Genomic DNA, 20,000 nt, shown 5'->3' on the forward strand with positions numbered 1-20,000 from the left:
TTTTTTTTTTTTTTTTTTTTTTCTTCTTCTTCTTCTTCTTCTTCTTCTTCTTTCTTTTTCTTTTCTTTTTTTTTTTTGCTGGCTTTGTCTTTGTTGTTGTTGTTTTCCATCTATGCTATAAATAAGAAAGAAATACGCATCTGTTGCCTCCATACATATCTGTCTTTCTCCTGATATATTGCCAAATCACCGGAACGAGATTTCTTTGTCTTTTACTTGTCTTGTGATATATGAGTGTCTCTCTATTTTTAGCCTGAGTCGGAAATCTTTTTCTTTTTTTCTTTCTTTCTTTGTGTCTTCCCGAATCTTGAACTCAATCTATTTGTATTCGAATATCTATTTTTTGTCTATCTGCCTATCTATTTATCTATCTATCTATCTCGCTCTCTGTCTGTCTGTCTGTCTCTCTCTCTCTGTCTGTCTGTCTGTCTGTCTCTCTCTCTCTCTCTCTCTCTCTGTCTCTCTCTCTCTCTCTCTCTCTCTCTCTCTCTCTCTCTCTCTCTCTCTCTCTCTCTCTGTCTCTCTTTCTCTATCTCTATCTCTATCTCTATCTCTATCTCTATTTCTCTCTCTCTCTCTCTCTCTCTCTCTCTCTCTCTCTCTCTCTCTCTCTCTCTCTCTCTCTCTCAGTCACTCACTCACTCACTCTCTCTCTCTCTCTCTCTCTCTCTCTCTCTCTCTCTCACACACACACACACACACACACACACACACACACACACACACACACACACACACACACTCACTCTTTCTGTCTATCTATCTGCCCACCTATCTATCGACGCATACACACGCTGGTCTTCCTCTGTTTGCTTCTCTCAGGATCCTTCCATCTGCCTGCGTCACATAATCCTATTTATGATCCTATCCAGATCCCCGCCAGCACGCCCATCCCCCTTACGCCCCCCACCCCACCCCACCCCACTCCTCACTCCGCTAAGCCAACATCAAGCTTCTCTTCTCTCTCACGAAGGACCCTCTCCTTCCCTCTCTTCCAAGCACAAGCCACTTTCCATTCTGTATATAGGATCTTCTCCTTCAATGTAGGATGTCTTCTCCAACCATTCTTGTGGCCCTCCCTTCCTAACCCTCAGTTCCTTCCCTTCTTCCCCTAAGCTCTTCCCATTCTACCCCAGGACCCTTCCCATTCTACCCTAAACACCTCCCATTCCACCCTAAGCTCCTCCCCTTCCACCCCCAGACTCCTCCCCTTCTACCCCAGCATCTCCCCTTCTTCCCCAAGCACCTCCCTGTTAACCCCTAAGCTCCTCCCATTCTACCCCAAGCCCCTCCCCTTCCAACCCCAGCTCCTCCCCCTCCACCCCAAGCCCCTCCACTCTTCCTAAACCACAGGAAACTTGGCTTCTCCAGTATAGCAAACACAGCTTTGAGTGGGTTTTATTGTTGTTGTTTTCGTCCAAGAAACATTATTTTCTAGAGTTTTCATTATTATTATTGTTATTATTTCTTTAAAGGGTTCAAAGAGATTTGTTCCATATGATTCTGTTTTCTGTATAATTAAAGTGAATACTTCCATAAAGAAAATCATATATATATGATATATATATATATATATATATATATATATATATATATATATATATATATATATATATATATATATATATATGTGTGTGTGTGTGTGTGTGTGTGTGTGTGTGTGTGTGTGTGTGTGTGTGTGTGTGTGTGTGTGTGTGTGTGTAATTCAACAGGATGCATTCTTGATAAAGGTATTCGATAGTATATATTAGCCATCCTGTAAATCAATTTTAATGATATTTAGAATTATATTTTAACGATGGGACGACCCATTCATCTTGTTTTGTTGTTACACCAAAATGCTTATCAAAAATACTAAACAATATTGAGAAAAAAAGTTTTCGAATCCCCACATAATACAAAATAAAAAAAATAAAAAAAAACAAGTAAGTTGACGTATATTTAATCAAGCGAGAAAATTGTGTTCTGGAAAGTAAAGAAAAATACAGAAAAAAAGGTATTTGGCAACGCAGTTCACCCGAGGGAACCGGAACCCTGAGCTCCATATAGTACAGTGCACCGGCCCTGAAAAAAATAAAAATGAAAAAGGTTATGAACTAAACATCCGACCACATTTTTTTTTTTTTTTTTTTTTTTTTTTTTTTTTTTTTTTTTACTTTCCGTATCATCGCTGGACGGGCCCAGGACTAGCGGCGCTGCGGAGAAGGTCAACGGGCCGGAGGGAGGGAGGGGAGGGGGGGGATCTCACAGCGCACAGGGGGGGGGGGGATCAGATGGGGCAAAGGGGAGAGGGATCTGACAGGGCACAGGGGAGGGGGTATCTGATAGGGCACAGAGGGGGAGGGGGTTAGACAGGGCACAGGGGGGGATCTGATAGGGCATAGGGGGGGAGTCTGATAGGGCACGGGGGGAAAGGGGGTCAGATAGGGCACAGGGGAGGGGGGGGGGGGGGGATCCGACGGGTTTCTCTCTCGGCTTCCGACTTAGAAACCGTTTACACCGACTGTTGATGTACATACATATAAATACGTGCGTACACACATGTATGCATACAGAGAGAGAGAGGGAGAGAGAGAGAAAGAAAAAGAGAGAGAGAGACCCAAGACGAATCGCCGGATGCATCGGCCGACTTGCCAAAGAGCACAAAAAAAAAGAAAAAAAAAAGTATAAATCTACCCCTTCCCAGAAATAAGAGGAAAACGGGAATTCGACCCTTCTGACCACTGCGACAGAGGGAAAAGAATGCTATGGCGACCTTCATTAGCCAGAGTACCGAGGTAAGGCCGCGTCGGACGCACCAACGAGGGCGGGGCAGAACCTGGCCTGTCAGATGGCTAAATCGCAGAGGATCTTCCTTTTGATGTGAAGGGCTAAGCATCAGGGGCGGAGATGCGATGCGAACGGTTGTGGTATCGGCGGTAGTAACGGTAGAGGAGGCGGCGGTAGTGGTATAAGTAACGGCGGTAGTGGTAGTGGTATCGGCGGTGGTAGCGGTATAGGAGGCGGAGGTCGTGGTATCGGCGGAAGTAGCGGTTGTGGTATCGGCGGTAGTAGCGGGAGCGGCGGCGGCGGTAGTGGAATCGGCGGTAGTGATAGTGGTATCGGCGGCGGTAGTTGCGGTAGCGACGGCGGCGGTAGTGGAATCGGCGGCGGCGGCAGTGGTTTTGGCGGAAGTAGCGGTATAGCTGGCGGCAGTAGTGGCATCGGCTGCGGTAGTGGTATCGGCGGTAGTAACAGTAGCGGCGGAAGTAGCGGTATAGGTAACGGAAGAAATTGCGATAGCGGTGGCAGCGGAAGGAGCGGCGGCGGCGTCTGCAGGCGCATGCGCAGAGAGGCTACAGAGTCGTTGAGTTTAATGAGTGAAGGATTCCATCATATTAAAGGTACAGTTAAGCCTAATTGAATCAGTGCATTAAATCTTAGCGAATATGCGCAATTCCAGCGCAGATTAGGATCGTTGATTGGATATTGGAAAACATGTAATCCGTTTGACCGAAATGATTACATGGTCGAAAATCCCATCAGATGATGAATAAAGTTTATCCCTATGGCCCCCAGACGTCTAATACGTGCGTTGCAGCTCGGAAGGTTCAAAGTCGCGCTGATGGTTTCCAAATTGGAATTCTATTTGAGGGGGGGGGGGGGGAGGAGAGAGAGAGAGAGAGAAAAGAAAAAAGAAAAAAAAAGAGAGAGATAACTTCGTCCTTATATATCAATATGTAATATTCGAGTCGGGGTGGGGTGGGGGAGGGGGAGGAGAGAGAGAGAGAGAGAGAGAAAAGAAAAAAAGAAAAGAAAAAAGAGAGAGATAACCGTCCTTATATATCAATATGTAATATTCGAGTCGGGGTGGGGGGGGGGGGGAGGAAATAAAAAAGGGAGTGATAAATTCGGACTTCTGTATTAATATATAATGAAGTTAGGAGTAGAGAGAGAGAAAAAAAAAACTAGAGGTAACTTCGTCCTTATATATCAATATGTAGTATTCGATTCAGTAGGGGGGAAGAGAGGGAATAAAAAAGGGAGTGATAAATTCGGACTTGTATTAATATATAATGAAGTCGGGAGTAGAGAGAGAGAAAAAAAAAAAAAGATAACTTCATCCTTATATATCAATATGTAATATTCGAGTCGGGGGGGGAGGAAGTGGGAGGCAATATAAAAGGGAGTGATAAATTCGGACTAAGAAAGAGAGAGAGAAAAAAAAAAGAAAAAAAGAAAGATAACTTCGTCCTTATATATCAATATCTAATATTCGAGTCGGAGTGGGGTGGGGGAGGGGGAGAGAGAGAGAGAGAGAGAGAAAAGAAAAAAGAAAAGAAAAAAGAGAGAGATAACTTCGTCCTTATATATCAATATGTAATATTCGATTCAGTAGGGGGGGGGGAGGAAATAAAAAAGGGAGTGATAAATTCGGACTTGTATCAATATACAATTGAGTCAGGAGTACAAAGAGAGAGAAAATAAAATCGTAATTTAATCTTTATGTATATATGGGAGTTTTATAGTCCGGAGAGTATGATGCCCAAACGTACTTTCATAATACATTTTTTTCTTTTTTTTTTTTTTCTTTAAATACAAAAAGTTTTTTGTTTTAATTTTCTTCTCTAGCAATGGTGTTCTCTCTCTCTCTCTTTCTTTCTTTTTTTCTCTCTCTCTCTCTCTCTCTTTCTTTCTCTTTCTCTCTCTCTCTCTTTCTTTCTCTCTCTCTCTCTCTCTCTCCCTGCCTCCCTCCCTCTCCCCCTCTCCCTCTCTCTCTCTCTCTCTCTCTCTCCCTCTCTCTCTCTCTCTCTCACTGTCCCTCTCCCCTCTCCCCCTCTCTCTCACTGCCCCTCTCCCTCCCTTCCTCTTTCTCTCTCTCCCTCTCTCTCTCTGCCTCCCTCCCTCCCTCCTTCCCTCTCTCTCTCTCCCTCCCTCTCTCTCTCTCTCTCTCCCTCTCTATCCCTCCCTCCCTCCCTTCCTCTCTCTCCCTCTCTCTCTATCTCTCCCTCCCTCCCTCTCTCTCACTCTCACAGCTACAATACATAATCTTATCTGCAACACTCCAATGCAATAAAAAAAAGGAAAACAGTTCAGCATTTCACAAGCTCTTTGGCTCAATGCGATAGAGGATTGGGATAAAAGGAAGAAAGGAAAAAAGGGAAAAAAAATGTAGGGAAAAAAGCTCTCGTTGTTCCTATCGGTACAGGGCCGTGCAAAAGCTTTTTTTTTATCGAATAGAGTCACGGCCATTTGTTTCGCCGATTTTTTGCTTTCTTTCTGTTTGTGTAGAATATATATATATATATATATATATATATATATATATATATATATATATATATATATATATATATATATATATATATATATATATATATATATATATACGTGTGTGTGCATGTGAGCGATATCTATGCGTTATGTTTCTAACCGCGCCCTTCCCCCGCAGACGGCACCTGGGTGGCGGACCAGTGGTCGCCGTGCCAGACGGACGCCCCGACGCAGGTGGACGCGGACGGCCTGTGCTCCGGACGCCGCGTCAGGAACGTCAGCTGCCAGGTGGACGGCGTGGTCGTGCCCTCCCCCGGCGCGTGCCCCGACCCCGCCCCCGCCACCGTGGCCCCCTGCACCGCCCTGTGCCCCCAGGGCTGCGTCGTCGGCCCCTGGGGCGGCTGGTCGCCCTGCGAGACGTGCGAGGCGTCCAAGCACCGCACCCGCAGCGTCATCGTGGCCCCGGCCCACGGCGGCGCCCCCTGCCCGCCCCTCAGCGAGTACCGCCTGTGCATCGCCGACTGCGTGCAGAGCCCTGACGCGTCCTTCCCCGAGGACGCCCGGGAGCAGGAGCGGAAGCAGGAGCGGGAGCAGGCGCGGGAGAAGGAGGAGTGGGAGGAGGAGGAGGAGAAAGGGTCGTCCTCGGTGCGACTCCGCGTGGGCGAGTGGGGCGCCTGCACGAGCCTCCTCCCCGGCCAGGCCCCGCCGCCCTCGCCCGCCGCCGCCGACGCGTCCCTCTACTTCGCGAGGGACGCCGACGCCACCGTGCCCGAGGCCTCGCGCGACGTCGACCTCGGGCCCAGCAACGCCATCCTGGAAGTGTACCCCCCCGAGGCGCTGAGGGCCGAGGAGGAGCAGGAGGAGGAGCAGCAGCGGCAGAAGGACGCGGAGAGGATCGGCGACGACGCGGCAGGACCGACGGAGCAGGTCCCTCGCGTGGGCCGGCAGGAGAGGGAGCTCAGCTGCCTGCACGCGAACGGCACTCGCCTGCCCCTCAGGTCAGTCTATTACCGTATTACCAACAAACGCATTTTTATTTCTCTTTAGAGGGTCTTTCGTGGGTGTGGCTGCACTGTCGGGGGTCAATAGTGTCCTTTTTTCTTTCTTTGGATATACAATAGGACATTTATCATCATTAATACATACCGTCATCAAGTATTTTGATTACATCATTTTTCTCTAATACTATGCATCCAAAAAATACGTTTTCCATATATATGCATTCATGAACATAATAATAATAACAATTGTAACAACGATGTAAATATTATCAGTAGACACAATCATAAATATTTTTTGCTGTTATCACTATCATCAGCAACATCATTATCAACATCTTAGGATCATTATGATTTTGATTTTCATTGTTGCTTCATATTTTTTTTATCATTGTCATAGGCCTGATCATTATATAATAATGTTAATAACATCGATCATATGGGGGAGTGGTATAATTGTGTTATCATCATATTCTTCATACTCCTCATTATCTTCACCATTATCAACTTTATCACTATCATCATTATCTCTATCATTATCACATCATCAGTATTATTATCATTATCATCATCATCATCACCATCACACCATATGACCATTACCACCATTATCATCTTCATTATCATCATCAACACCATCATCATTATCATTATATCATCATCATCACCATCACACTCCATATGACCCTAACCACCATTATTATCACCACCACCACCATCATCATCATCACCACCATCACCACCACTATCCTTATGACCATCACCACCATCACCACCATCATCACCGAACTGAGTAACAACATTGCCAACTAAAAGAGGGTCCTCGGGAATTCACTAAAGCCAAAGTCCTTCGCTACAATAGTCAGTGGAAAGCCGATCGACCAAGCCAGCGCTCACGTGGAGATTTTGCCTCCATCATAATAAAGTAGGGGACACGAAAGCCCAAATCCTGCAAGATTTGGGAGAGCTAAAATCCTGCAAGAAATGGGAGAGCCAAAATCCTGCGAGAAATGGGAAAGCCCAAATCCTGCAAGATTTGGGAGAGCCAAAATCCTGCAAGAAATGGGAAAGCCAAAATCCTGCAAGAAATGGGAAAGCTAAAATCCTGCAAGAAATGGGAAAGCCAAGATCCTGCAAGAAATGGGAAAGACAAAATCCTGCAAGAAATGGGAAAGCCAAAATCCTGCAAGAAATGGGAGAGCCAAAATCCTGCAAGAAATGGGAGAGCCAAAATCCTGCAAGAAATGGGAAAGACCAAATCCTGCAAGAAATGGGAGAGCCAAAATCCTGCAAGAAATGGGAGAGCCAAAATCCTGCAAGAAATGGGAAAGCCAAAATCCTGCAAGAAATGGGAGAGCCAAAATCCTGCAAGAAATGGGAAGGCCAAAATCCTGCAAGAAATGGGAGAGCCAAAATCCTGCAAGAAATGGGAAAGCCAAAATCCTGCAAGAAATGAGAAAGCCAAAATCCTGCAAGAAATGGGAGAGCCAAAATCCTGCGAGAAATGGGAAAGCCAAAATCCTGCAAGAAATGGGAAAGCTAAAATCCTGCAAGAAATGGGAAAGCCAAAATCCTGCAAGAAATGGGAAAGCTAAAATCCTGCAAGAAATGGGAAAGCCAAAATCCTGCAAGAAATGGGAGAGCCAAAATCCTGCAAGAAATGGGAAGGCCAAAATCCTGCAAGAAATGGGAAAGCCAAAATCCTGCAAGAAATGGGAAAGCCAAAATCCTGCAAGAAATGGGAGAGCCAAAATCCTGCAAGAAATGGGAGAGCCAAAATCCTGCAAGAAATGGGAAAGCCAAAATCCTGCAAGAAATGGGAAAGCCAAAATCCTGCAAGAAATGGGAGAGCTAAAATCCTGCAAGAAATGGGAGAGCCAAAATCCTGCAAGAAATGGGAAAGCCAAAATCCTGCAAGAAATGGGAAAGCCAAAATCCTGCAAGAAATGGGAAAGCCAAAATCCTGCAAGAAATGGGAGAGCCAAAATCCTGCAAGAAAAGGGAAAGCCAAAATCCTGCAAGAAATGGGAAAGCCAAAATCCTGCAAGAAATGGGAGAGCCAAAATCCTGCAAGAAATGGGAGAGCCAAAATCCTGCAAGAAATGGGAGAGCCAAAATCCTGCAAGAAATGGGAAAGCCAACTTCCTGCAAGAAATAAGAAAGCCAACTTCCTGCAAGAAATGGGAGAGTCAAAATCCTGCAAGAAATGGGAGAGTCAAAATCCTGCAAGAAATGGGAGAGCCAAAATCCTGCAAGAAATGGGAAAGCCAAAATCCTGCAAGAAATGGGAGAGCCAAAATCCTGCAAGAAATGGGAGAGCCAAAATCCTGCAAGAAATGGGAGAGCCAAAATCCTGCAAGAAATGGGAAAGACAAAATCCTGCAAGAAATGGGAAAGCCAAATTCCTGCAAGAAAAGGGAGAGCCAAAATCCTGCAAGAAATGGGAAAGCCAAATTCCTGCAAGAAAAGGGAGAGCCAAAATCCTGCAAGAAATGGGAGAGCCAAAATCCTGCAAGAAATGGGAGAGCCAAAATCCTGCAAGAAATGGGAGAGCCAAAATCCTGCAAGAAATGGGAAAGCCAAAATCCTGCAAGAAATGGGAAAGACAAAATCCTGCAAGAAATGGGAAAGCCAAATTCCTGCAAGAAAAGGGAGAGCCAAAATCCTGCAAGAAATGGGAAAGCCAAATTCCTGCAAGAAAAGGGAGAGCCAAAATCCTGCAAGAAATGGGAGAGCCAAAATCCTGCAAGAAATGGGAAAGCCAAAATCCTGCAAGAAATGGGAAAGCCAAAATCCTGCAAGAAATGGGAGAGCCAAAATCCTGCAAGAAATGGGAGAGCCAAAATCCTGCAAGAAATGGGAGAGCCAAAATCCTGCAAGAAATGGGAAAGCCAAAATCCTGCAAGAAATGGGAAAGCCAAAATCCCGCAAGAAATGGGAGAGCCAAAATCCTGCAAGAAATGGGAGAGCCAAAATCCTGCAAGAAATGGAAAAGCCAAAATCCTGCAAGAAATGGGAAAGCCAAAATCCCGCAAGAAATGGGAAAGCCAAAATCCTGCAAGAAATGGGAAGGACAAAATCCTGCAAGAAATGGGAAAGCCAAAATCCTGCAAGAAATGGGAGAGCCAAAATCCTGCAAGAAATGGGAAAGCCAAAATCCTGCAAGAAATGGGAAAGCCAAAATCCTGCAAGAAATGGGGAAGCCAAAATCCTGCAAGAAATGGGAGAGCCAAAATCCTGCGAGAAATGGGAAAGCCATAATCCTGCAAGAAATGGGAGAGCCAAAATCCTGCAAGAAATGGGAAGGCCAAAATCCTGCAAGAAATGGGAGAGCCAAAATCCTGCAAGAAATGGGAAAGCCAAAATCCTGCAAGAAATGGGAAAGCCAAAATCCTGCAAGAAATGGGAGAGCCAAAATCCTGCGAGAAATGGGAAAGCCAAAATCCTGCAAGAAATGGGAGAGCCAAAATCCTGCAAGAAATGGGAAAGCCAAAATCCTGCAAGAAATGGGAGAGCCAAAATCCTGCAAGAAATGGGAAAGCCAAAATCCTGCAAGAAATGGGAGAGCCAAAATCCTGCGAGAAATGGGAAAGCCATAATCCTGCAAGAAATGGGAGAGCCAAAATCCTGCAAGAAATGGGAAGGCCAAAATCCTGCAAGAAATGGGAGAGCCAAAATCCTGCAAGAAATGGGAAAGCCAAAATCCTGCGAGAAATGGGAGAGCCAAAATCCTGCAAGAAATGGGAGAGCCAAAATCCTGCAAGAAATGGGAAAGCCAAAATCCTGCAAGAAATGGGGAAGCCAAAATCCTGCAAGAAATGGGAAAGCCAAAATCCTGCAAGAAATGGGAGAGCCAAAATCCTGCAAGAAATGGGAAAGCCAAAATCCTGCAAGAAATGGGAGAGCCAAAATCCTGCAAGAAATGGGAAAGCCAAAATCCTGCAAGAAATGGGAGAGCCAAAATCCTGCAAGAAATGGGAAAGCCAAAATCCTGCAAGAAATGGGGAAGCCAAAATCCTGCAAGAAATGGGAAAGCTAAAATCCTGCAAGAAATGGGAAAGCCAAAATCCTGCAAGAAATGGGAAAGCCAAAATCCTGCAAGAAATGGGAGAGCCAAAATCCTGCAAGAAATGGGAAAGCCAAAATCCTGCAAGAAATGGGAGAGCCAAAATCCTGCAAGAAATGGGAAAGCCAAAATCCTGCAAGAAATGGGAAAGCCAAAATCCTGCAAGAAATGGGAAAGCCAAAATCCTGCAAGAAATGGGAAAGCCAAAATCCTGCAAGAAATGGGAGAGCCAAAATCCTGCAAGAAATGGGAAAGCCAAAATCCTGCAAGAAATGAGAAAGCCAAAATCCTGCAAGAAATGGGAAAGCCAAAATCCTGCAAGAAATGGGAAAGCCAAAATCCTGCAAGAAATGGGAGAGCCAAAATCCTGCAAGAAATGGGAAAGCCAAAATCCTGCAAGAAATGGGGAAGCCAAAATCCTGCAAGAAATGGGAAAGCCAAAATCCTGCAAGAAATGGGAGAGCCAAAATCCTGCAAGAAATGGGAAAGCCAAAATCCTGCAAGAAATGGGAAAGCCAAAATCCTGCAAGAAATGGGAAAGCCAAAATCCTGCAAGAAATGGGAAAGCCAAAATCCTGCAAGAAATGGGAAAGCCAAAATCCTGCAAGAAATGGGAAAGCCAAAATCCTGCAAGAAATGGGAGAGCCAAAATCCTGCAAGAAATGGGAAAGCCAAAATCCTGCAAGAAATGGGAAAGCCAAAATCCTGCAAGAAATGGGAAAGCCAAAATCCTGCAAGAAATGGGAAAGCCAAAATCCTGCAAGAAATGGGAAAGCCAAAATCCTGCAAGAAATGGGAAAGCCAAAATCCTGCAAGAAATGGGAAAGCCAAAATCCTGCAAGAAATGGGAGAGCCAAAATCCTGCAAGAAATGGGAAAGCCAAAATCCTGCAAGAAATGGGAAAGCCAAAATCCTGCAAGAAATGGGAGAGCCAAAATCCTGCAAGAAATGGGAAAGCCAAAATCCTGCAAGAAATGGGAGAGCCAAAATCCTGCAAGAAATGGGAAAGCCAAAATCCTGCAAGAAATGAGAAAGCCAAAATCCTGCAAGAAATGGGAAAGCCAAAATCCTGCAAGAAATGGGAAAGCCAAAATCCTGCAAGAAATGGGAAAGCCAAAATCCTGCAAGAAATGGGGAAGCCAAAATCCTGCAAGAAATGGGAAAGCCAAAATCCTGCAAGAAATGGGAAAGCCAAAATCCTGCAAGAAATGGGAAAGCCAAAATCCTGCAAGAAATGGGAAAGCCAAAATCCTGCGAGAAATGGGAGAGCCAAAATCCTGCAAGAAATGGGAAAGACAAAATCCTGCAAGAAATGGGAGAGCCAAAATCCTGCAAGAAATGGGAGAGCCAAAATCCTGCAAGAAATGGGAGAGCCAAAATCCTGCAAGAAATGGGAAAGCCAAAATCCTGCAAGAAATGGGAAAGCCAAAATCCTGCAAGAAATGGGAAAGCCAAAATCCTGCAAGAAATGGGAAAGCCAAAATCCTGCAAGAAATGAGAAAGCCAAAATCCTGCGAGAAATGGGAGAGCCAAAATCCTGCAAGAAATGGGAAAGCCAAAATCCTGCAAGAAATGGGAAAGCCAAAATCCTGCAAGAAATGGGAAAGCCAAAATCCTGCAAGAAATGGGAAAGACAAAATCCTGCAAGAAATGGGAAAGCCAAAATCCTGCAAGAAATGGGAAAGCCAAAATCCTGCAAGAAATGGGAAAGCCAAAATCCCGCAAGAAATGGGAGAGCCAAAATCCTGCAAGAAATGGGAAAGCCAAAATCCTGCAAGAAATGGGAAAGCCAAAATCCTGCAAGAAATGGGAAAGACAAAATCCTGCAAGAAATGGGAGAGCCAAAATCCTGCAAGAAATGGGAGAGCCAAAATCCTGCAAGAAATGGGAGAGCCAAAATCCTGCAAGAAATGGGAAAGCCAAAATCCTGCAAGAAATGGGAAAGCCAAAATCCTGCAAGAAATGGGAAAGCCAAAATCCTGCAAGAAATGGGAAAGCCAAAATCCTGCAAGAAATGGGGAAGCCAAAATCCTGCAAGAAATGGGAAAGACAAAATCCTGCAAGAAATGGGAAAGCCAAAATCCTGCAAGAAATGGGAAAGCCAAAATCCTGCAAGAAATGGGAAAGCCAAAATCCTGCAAGAAATGGGAGAGCCAAAATCCTGCAAGAAATGGGAAAGCCAAAATCCTGCAAGAAATGGGAAAGACAAAATCCTGCAAGAAATGGGAGAGCCAGAATCCTGCAAGAAATGGGAAAGCCAAAATCCTGCAAGAAATGGGAGAGCCAAAATCCTGCAAGAAATGGGGAAGCCAAAATCCTGCAAGAAATGGGAAAGCCAAAATCCTGCAAGAAATGGGAAAGCCAAAATCCTGCAAGAAATGGGAGAGCCAGAATCCTGCAAGAAATGGGAAAGCCAAAATCCTGCAAGAAATGGGAGAGCCAAAATCCTGCAAGAAATGGGAAAGCCAAAATCCTGCAAGAAATGGGAAAGCCAAAATCCTGCAAGAAATGGGAAAGCCAAAATCCTGCAAGAAATGGGAGAGCCAGAATCCTGCAAGAAATGGGAAAGCCAAAATCCTGCAAGAAATGGGAGAGCCAAAATCCTGCAAGAAATGGGAAAGCCAAAATCCTGCAAGAAATGGGAAAGACAAAATCCTGCAAGAAATGGGAAAGCCAAAATACTGCAAGAAATGGGAAAGCCAAAATCCTGCAAGAAACGGGAAAGCCAAAATCCTGCAAGAAATGGGAAAGCCAAAATCCTGCAAGAAATGGGAAAGCCAAAATCCTGCAAGAAATGGGAGAGCCAAAATCCTGCAAGAAATGGGAAAGCCAAAATCCTGCAAGAAATGGGAAAGCCAAAATCCTGCAAGAAATGGGAAAGCCAAAATCCTGCAAGAAATGGGAAAGCCAAAATCCTGCAAGAAATGGGAAAGCCAAAATCCTGCAAGAAATGGGAAAGCCAAAATCCTGCAAGAAATGGGAAAGCCAAAATCCTGCAAGAAATGGGAAAGCCAAAATCCTGCAAGAAATGGGAAAGCCAAAATCCTGCAAGAAATTGGAAAGCCTAAATCCTGCAAGAAATGGGAAAGCCAAAATCCTGCAAGAAATGGGAAAGCCAAAATCCTGCAAGAAATGGGAAAGCCAAAATCCTGCAAGAAATGGGAAAGCCAAAATCCTGCAAGAAATTGGAAAGCCAAAATCCTGCAAGAAATGGGAAAGCCAAAATCCTGCAAGAAATGGGAAAGCCAAAATCCTGCAAGAAATGGGAAAGCCAAAATCCTGCAAGAAATGGGAGAGCCAAAATCCTGCAAGAAATGGGAGAGCCAAAATCCTGCAAGAAATGGGAAAGCCAAAATCCTGCAAGAAATGGGAAAGCCAAAATCCTGCAAGAAATGGTAAAGCCAAAATCCTGCAAGAAATGGGAGAGCCAAAATCCTGCAAGAAATGGGAAAGCCAAAATCCTGCAAGAAATGGGAGAGCCAAAATCCTGCAAGAAATGGGGAAGCCAAAATCCTGCAAGAAATGGGAAAGCCAAAATCCTGCAAGAAATGGGAAAACCAAAATCCTGCAAGAAATGGGGAAGCCAAAATCCTGCAAGAAATGGGAAAACCAAAATCCTGCAAGAAATGAGAAAGCCAAAATCCTGCAAGAAATGGGGAAGCCAAAATCCTGCAAGAAATGGGAAAACCAAAATCCTGCAAGAAATGGGAAAGCCAAAATCCTGCAAGAAATGGGAAAGCCAAAATCCTGCAAGAAATGGGAAAGCCAAAATCCTGCAAGAAATGGGAAAGCCAAAATCCTGCAAGAAATGGGAAAGCCAAAATCCTGCAAGAAATGGGAAAGCCAAAATCCTGCAAGAAATGGGAGAGCCAAAATCCTGCAAGAAATGGGAGAGCCAAAATCCTGCAAGAAATGGGAAAGCCAAAATCCTGCAAGAAATGGGAAAGCCAAGATCCTGCAAGAAATGGGAGAGCCAAAATCCTGCAAGAAATGGGAGAGCCAAAATCCTGCAAGAAATGGGAGAGCCAAAATCCTGCAAGAAATGGGAGAGCCAAAATCCTGCAAGAAATGGGAGAGCCAAAATCCTGCAAGAAATGGGAGAGCCAAAATCCTGCAAGAAATGGGAGAGCCAAAATCCTGCAAGAAATGGGAGAGCCAAAATCCTGCAAGAAATGGGAAAGCCAAAATCCTGCAAGAAATGGGGAAGCCAAAATCCTGCAAGAAATGGGAAAGCCAAAATCCTGCAAGAAATGGGAGAGCCAAAATCCTGCAAGAAATGGGAAAGCCAGAATCCTGCAAGAAATAGGACACGGCGTTAAGAGTCGCAACGAAAGGCAGAACGAGAGAACACACGAATATGCGTTTTCGTTGTTCTTCCCTTCGTTGTTTGTTTTTGTTGTTGTTGTTTTTGTTTTTGTTTGTTTTTGTTTTGTTGTTGTTGTTGTTTTTGTTTTGTTGTTGTTGTGAATTCTACAAGAGTATATGAAGTACAACAACGGAGGTTTTGTCTGTATTCATACTTATGTACGAGATGTAAGAACCAAAAAAAAAAATGCTTCAAAATCTCAATGGCGCTGAGCAGAACGAACTCAATCGTCACTAGAAGATTAGAAGACTTTGTCGATTGATTAAGATCTCAAATAAGACCAAGAGTTGACTTCAGTTCCCCGGGGATTCTGAGCACGAGGACACAGTGCTTCTTCCTTCAGAATCCTGGGGCTTCACGTCATAGGGAATCCACATCAGCATCAAAAAATACTGAAAATGAATATTAATAAGACGTTCTCATGACCATTCGAGACTAGCTGAAGCCACTTCCGGTGAAGGAATGAAAAATAGAGAACAATTTAGGTGTTCTCTGTCGTTCTCATTTCTCAAAATCTCCTCCGCCTGTGTTTGAGAGGAACTCAGATATCAAACATTAAGAATCCCTTTATTCTCTGTGGAATAAAACAGAGAACTAGCGATCGTCGGAACTCGCACAAGAACGCGGCACAGTGAGAGAACTTTTTGCCGAATGTTATGTAATATGCATGTCCTGTGTCTGGTAATGAATTGAGATATAGTTATGTCTACAGGAAGATTAAAGTTTTTTATCTCTCTCTTTGAGCAGTAGTAGTGGAAGGAGAAGTAATAATAGTAGCAACGATGGTGATAATAATGGTACTAGTAGAGTTGAAGTGGTAGTGGTTGTAGTAGAAGTAGTAGCAGTATTAGTACCAGTGGTAGTAGTATCAGCAGCAGCAGTAACAATACAGTAGCTGTTGTAGCATAGTAATAAGTATCTCTCTGTATCAATAGTAGCAATAACAACAACAATAGTAGTAGCTAGAGTAAAAGAAAATGAATAAATAAATAGATGAATGAATAAAAAAAAAATAGCAGGAGCTTCGTAGACATAATTAAAGCACCAAATTCCATACTGTGTTCGTTAGAAGATTTAATTTACTTCTTTCTTCACTTACATGGTCAAAATTAATTCTATCTCTAACGGCCGGTTTGTTAGAATTCTGCAAGACCCGGTCAAATAAATGTTCATTATCCGGACATCCATATTAACAAAAATAAATGCATATCTATCAGTCTAGACATGCACATCTTCCGGACAGATAGAGAGATGTATATCTATCAGATAGAGATACAGATATTCATTTATTTCTGTGTATATGCATGTCCGTATGTGTGAATATTCATTAGGTCGGACCTCGCACAATTTTAGCTAACTAGTCGTTAGTCTTTGTTTTCTGGACCAGAACTTTGCTGTGCATGACGAAATAGGCCTGTATATGCGCATGACAGTATTTGTTTATTAAAAGATGTCAACAGATACAGCTTTAGTTAAATGTTCAGGCAGATATATGAAGCGTCGTGTTCCATACTGTCCATTATATGGAATAAGACATATCTAATCCTTACGAAAAGTATTCAGTTATAAATGGGAACAGTTTAATTCAAATATCTATGCTAAAGAGATCCTTTAAAAAGATGCCAACATATAGACCTTTAGTTAAATGTTTAAGCAGATATATGAAGTATCGTGTTCAATATTGTATATTATATGAAATAAGACATATCTAACCCTTACGAAAAAATATTCAGTTATAAATGGGAACAGTTTAATTCAAATATCTTTGCTAAAGAGATCCTTAAAAAAGATGTCAACAGATAGACCTTTAGTTAAATGTTCAAGCAGATATATGAAGCGTCGTGTTCAATATTGTATATTATATGAAATAAGACATATCTAACTCTTACGAAAAGTATTCAGTTATAAATGGGAACACTTTATTTCAAATATCTATGCTAAAGAGATCCTTAAAAAAGATGTCAAGAGATAAGACTTTTAGGTTTCATATTGTATATTATATGAAGTAAGACATCCAACTCTTACGAAAAGTATTCAGTTATAAATGGGAACAGTTTAATTCAAATATCTATGCTAAAGAGATCCTGAGTCTCAAAAGTCTTCGCAACGGCATAACTTCCATAATGGAATCTGATACTCCGAACATCTTTCGACTTGGGATGTAATGCAACTGAAAATCCGAAACCCCTTTTTTTTTTTGCCTCTCTCCTTTAAGAGAAATTCCATTACATTCTGCCAACTCCGTATGCTGATGTCCTGCACCTAAGTGGACTGCGCAACATAAATCAGGATCTTTATAGTGAGAATAATCAGGTATCTTAGTGTCCAAATAACGCATAATGAAATTCGCTTCGAGAATAATGACACGACGCTGTAATTTTCCTCAGTCGTCATCAAGGAGTTAGACGGAAAGCTGAATGAACTTGCCTCCGTGAGTGAATAGGAGTAAGTGCTTTGTACTGCAGTCGGAAATGTGTTTTAAGTTGATTAGAAAAAAGAAAAAAAAAAACGTTTTGCTTTTATAGTCATTGTACTGCAGTTGGAAATGTCTTTTAAGTTGATTATTAAATAAAACGTTTTGTTTTTTTATAGTCATTGTATCTTTCTTTTGTCGTTGTTTTAAATGCAGGAGTAAGTGCTTTGTACTGCAGTCGGAAATGTGTCTTCTAAGTTGATTATTTAAAAAGAAAAAAAAACGTTTTGCTTTTATAGTCATTGTACTTCAGTTGGAAATGTCTTTTAAGTTGATTATTAAAAAAAAAAGTTTTGTTTTTTTTATAGTCATTGTATTTTTCTTTTGTTGTTGTTTTAAATGCAGGAGTAAGTGCTTTGTACTTCAGATGTAAATGTCTTTTAAGTTGATTATTAAAAAAAAAGTTTTGCTTTTTTATAGTCATTGTATTTTTCTTTTGTTGTTGTTTTAAATGCAGGAGTAAGTGCTTTGTACTTCAGATGTAAATGTGTTTTAAGTTGATTATTAAAAAAAAAAAAAAAAAAAAGTTTTGTTTTTTTATAGTCATTGTATCTTCCTTTTGCTGTTGTTTTAAATGCAGGTGTAAGTGCTTTGTACTGCAGTCGGAAATGTGTCTTAAGTTGATTATAAAAAAGAAAAAAAAAACGTTTTGCTTTTATAGTCATTGTACTGCAGTTGGAAATGTCTTTTAAGTTGATTATTAAAAGAAATAGTTTTGCTTTTTTATAGTCATTGTATTTTTCTTTTGTTGTTGTTTTAAATGCAGGAGTAAGTGCTTTGTACTTCAGTTGGAAATGTCTTTTAAGTTGATTATTAAAAAAAGAAAATAGTTTTGCTTTTTTATAGTCATTGTATCTTTCTTTTGTTGGAAATCCATTGTACAGTAGTGGTACATGAATCGTACTTGAGTTCTAAATTCCTTTAGTAATAAACACACTTTACTTTAGTATCAAATGAATCTTACTTTAGCAGTAATACATCTTCTTTTATCAATAATTTTTATCAGTTACTCTAGTAGTAATTGAATCTTGCCTCAATAAAAAGTAACAAGACAATTTCCTATTAAAAAAACAATCCTCCTTATACATTAAATATCAGAAACCAACGACAGTAATCACCACACATCAAAAAGAAAAAAAAAAGAAAAAAAAAAAAAACTAGCAGGCTATTACAGACCTGCGAAATTACGGACATCAAAAATATTCAGAAAAGACTTACTAAAAGCAGCGTCTCTCCCTTAATGAGTCACTCTATAGAAGGTAAAGTCCACTATTACGAGTGCTAGTAGTCTGACTAGTAACATCTGATACTAGGAATAATAGCAATAATGTAAGTTATTACTGTGGACGTGGTAGTGGTAGTGATGATATTAGTTTTGGAGGCAAGAACGGAATATGTGATAGTGGAAACAGACATGAATAATAAGTAATAAGTGATGATAGACAAGAGTAATAAGTAATGACATGAGTAATAAGTGGTAATAGACATGAGTAATAAGTGGTAATAGACATGAGTAATAAGTGGTAATAGACATGAGTAATAAGTGGTAATAAACATGAGTCATAAGTAATAAGTGATAATAGACATGAGTAATAAGTGGTAACAGACATGAGTAATAATTAATAAGTGATAATAGACAAGAGTATTAAGTAATGACATGAGTAATAAGTAATAAGTGGTAATAGACATGAGTAATACGTAATAAGTATTAATGGACAAGAGTAATAAGTAATTACATGAGTAATAAGTATTAAGTGGTAATGGACATGAGTAATAAGTAATAAATTATATTTTTTCCGTGATCTGTCTCCGAGTTATCGGTTTGACATGATATATTAACCATATTAACCAAATACAAGAAAATTTCGTCTATGACAAGGTGCGAACGATCCGTGTTTTATATGCAAGTATGTCAGCAATAAGTATAAAATGTAAATCGATTTTTTTTTTTTTTCTAAAAACAGCGAACATGGAGACAGATACTGTAAACATTTCACCAATAATTAGTGTCTTAATAGTCGTTAAATCGACGAATATCTTAACCGAAATCATGAAAACGCGAAAACGGATAATTATGCAATACCTACATAAGATTAATCAAAAGTCCCAGAGTAAACTATGCCCCAGATAATTAAGGTATGATTTTTTTAATTCACATTATATTTGAACGCAGATTTGAAACTAGGAGAAAAAAACTAAATTCCAAATAAGTTCAAGGAAATGGTAAATACAGTTATGAATATTTGAGTGCCTTTTAATGATTATTATTCTCACGCAAGCAAAAGATTTTAATGAATATATCTTATCTGATATTCACGTTAATGAACGTAAAATCCTAATAAAAAATATAGTAATAATTATGGATTCAATAAAATCCTAATAAATAATTATAATGATAATAACGGATTCATGTAAACAAAGAAATTGAAAGTGTGTATATACAAAAAGAAAGAAAGAATTAGACAAATAAAACAAACATTGGAAACAAAGATAACAGAAGTGGCGCAACAGTAAAAAAAAAAAAAAAAAAAGCAATTCATTTTAAAAACGAACAGTAAAAAGAATACAATAAAATAACAACATAAAAATGGCAGCGTATAAATAAAAACAGCAGCAACAATAAAGAAAAGAAAAGTGCATTAGAAAAAAACGATAACGACAAAAAAGTGACAGTGCATTAACACGGAAAAGAGTGAGAGAGAAAGAGAGAAAGAGAGAAGAAGAAGAGAGAGAGAGAGATAAAAGAAGAGAAAGAATGAGAAATAAGAAGAAGATAAGGAGAGAGAAATAAAGACAGAGAGAGATAGGCAGACATAGAGAAAAAGAGAGACAGGCAGACAGAGA

General features: G+C 41.2%; 1 protein-coding gene across 1 annotated transcript in view; it reads left to right on the forward strand.

Annotated features, from left to right (window-relative positions):
* LOC138859431 (thrombospondin type-1 domain-containing protein 7B-like) overlaps nt 1-20,000 on the forward strand; it is a 650,933-nt gene that overhangs the window by 437,747 nt on the left and 193,186 nt on the right. The window contains exon 4 of the mRNA XM_070114564.1: nt 5,432-6,251. Coding sequence (XP_069970665.1) covers nt 5,432-6,251 — 820 coding nt within the window. The remainder of the gene's footprint in view (nt 1-5,431; nt 6,252-20,000) is intronic.

Source organism: Penaeus vannamei, chromosome 36, assembly GCF_042767895.1.
Source record: "Penaeus vannamei isolate JL-2024 chromosome 36, ASM4276789v1, whole genome shotgun sequence".
NCBI classification, from domain to species: Eukaryota; Metazoa; Arthropoda; class Malacostraca; order Decapoda; family Penaeidae; genus Penaeus; species Penaeus vannamei.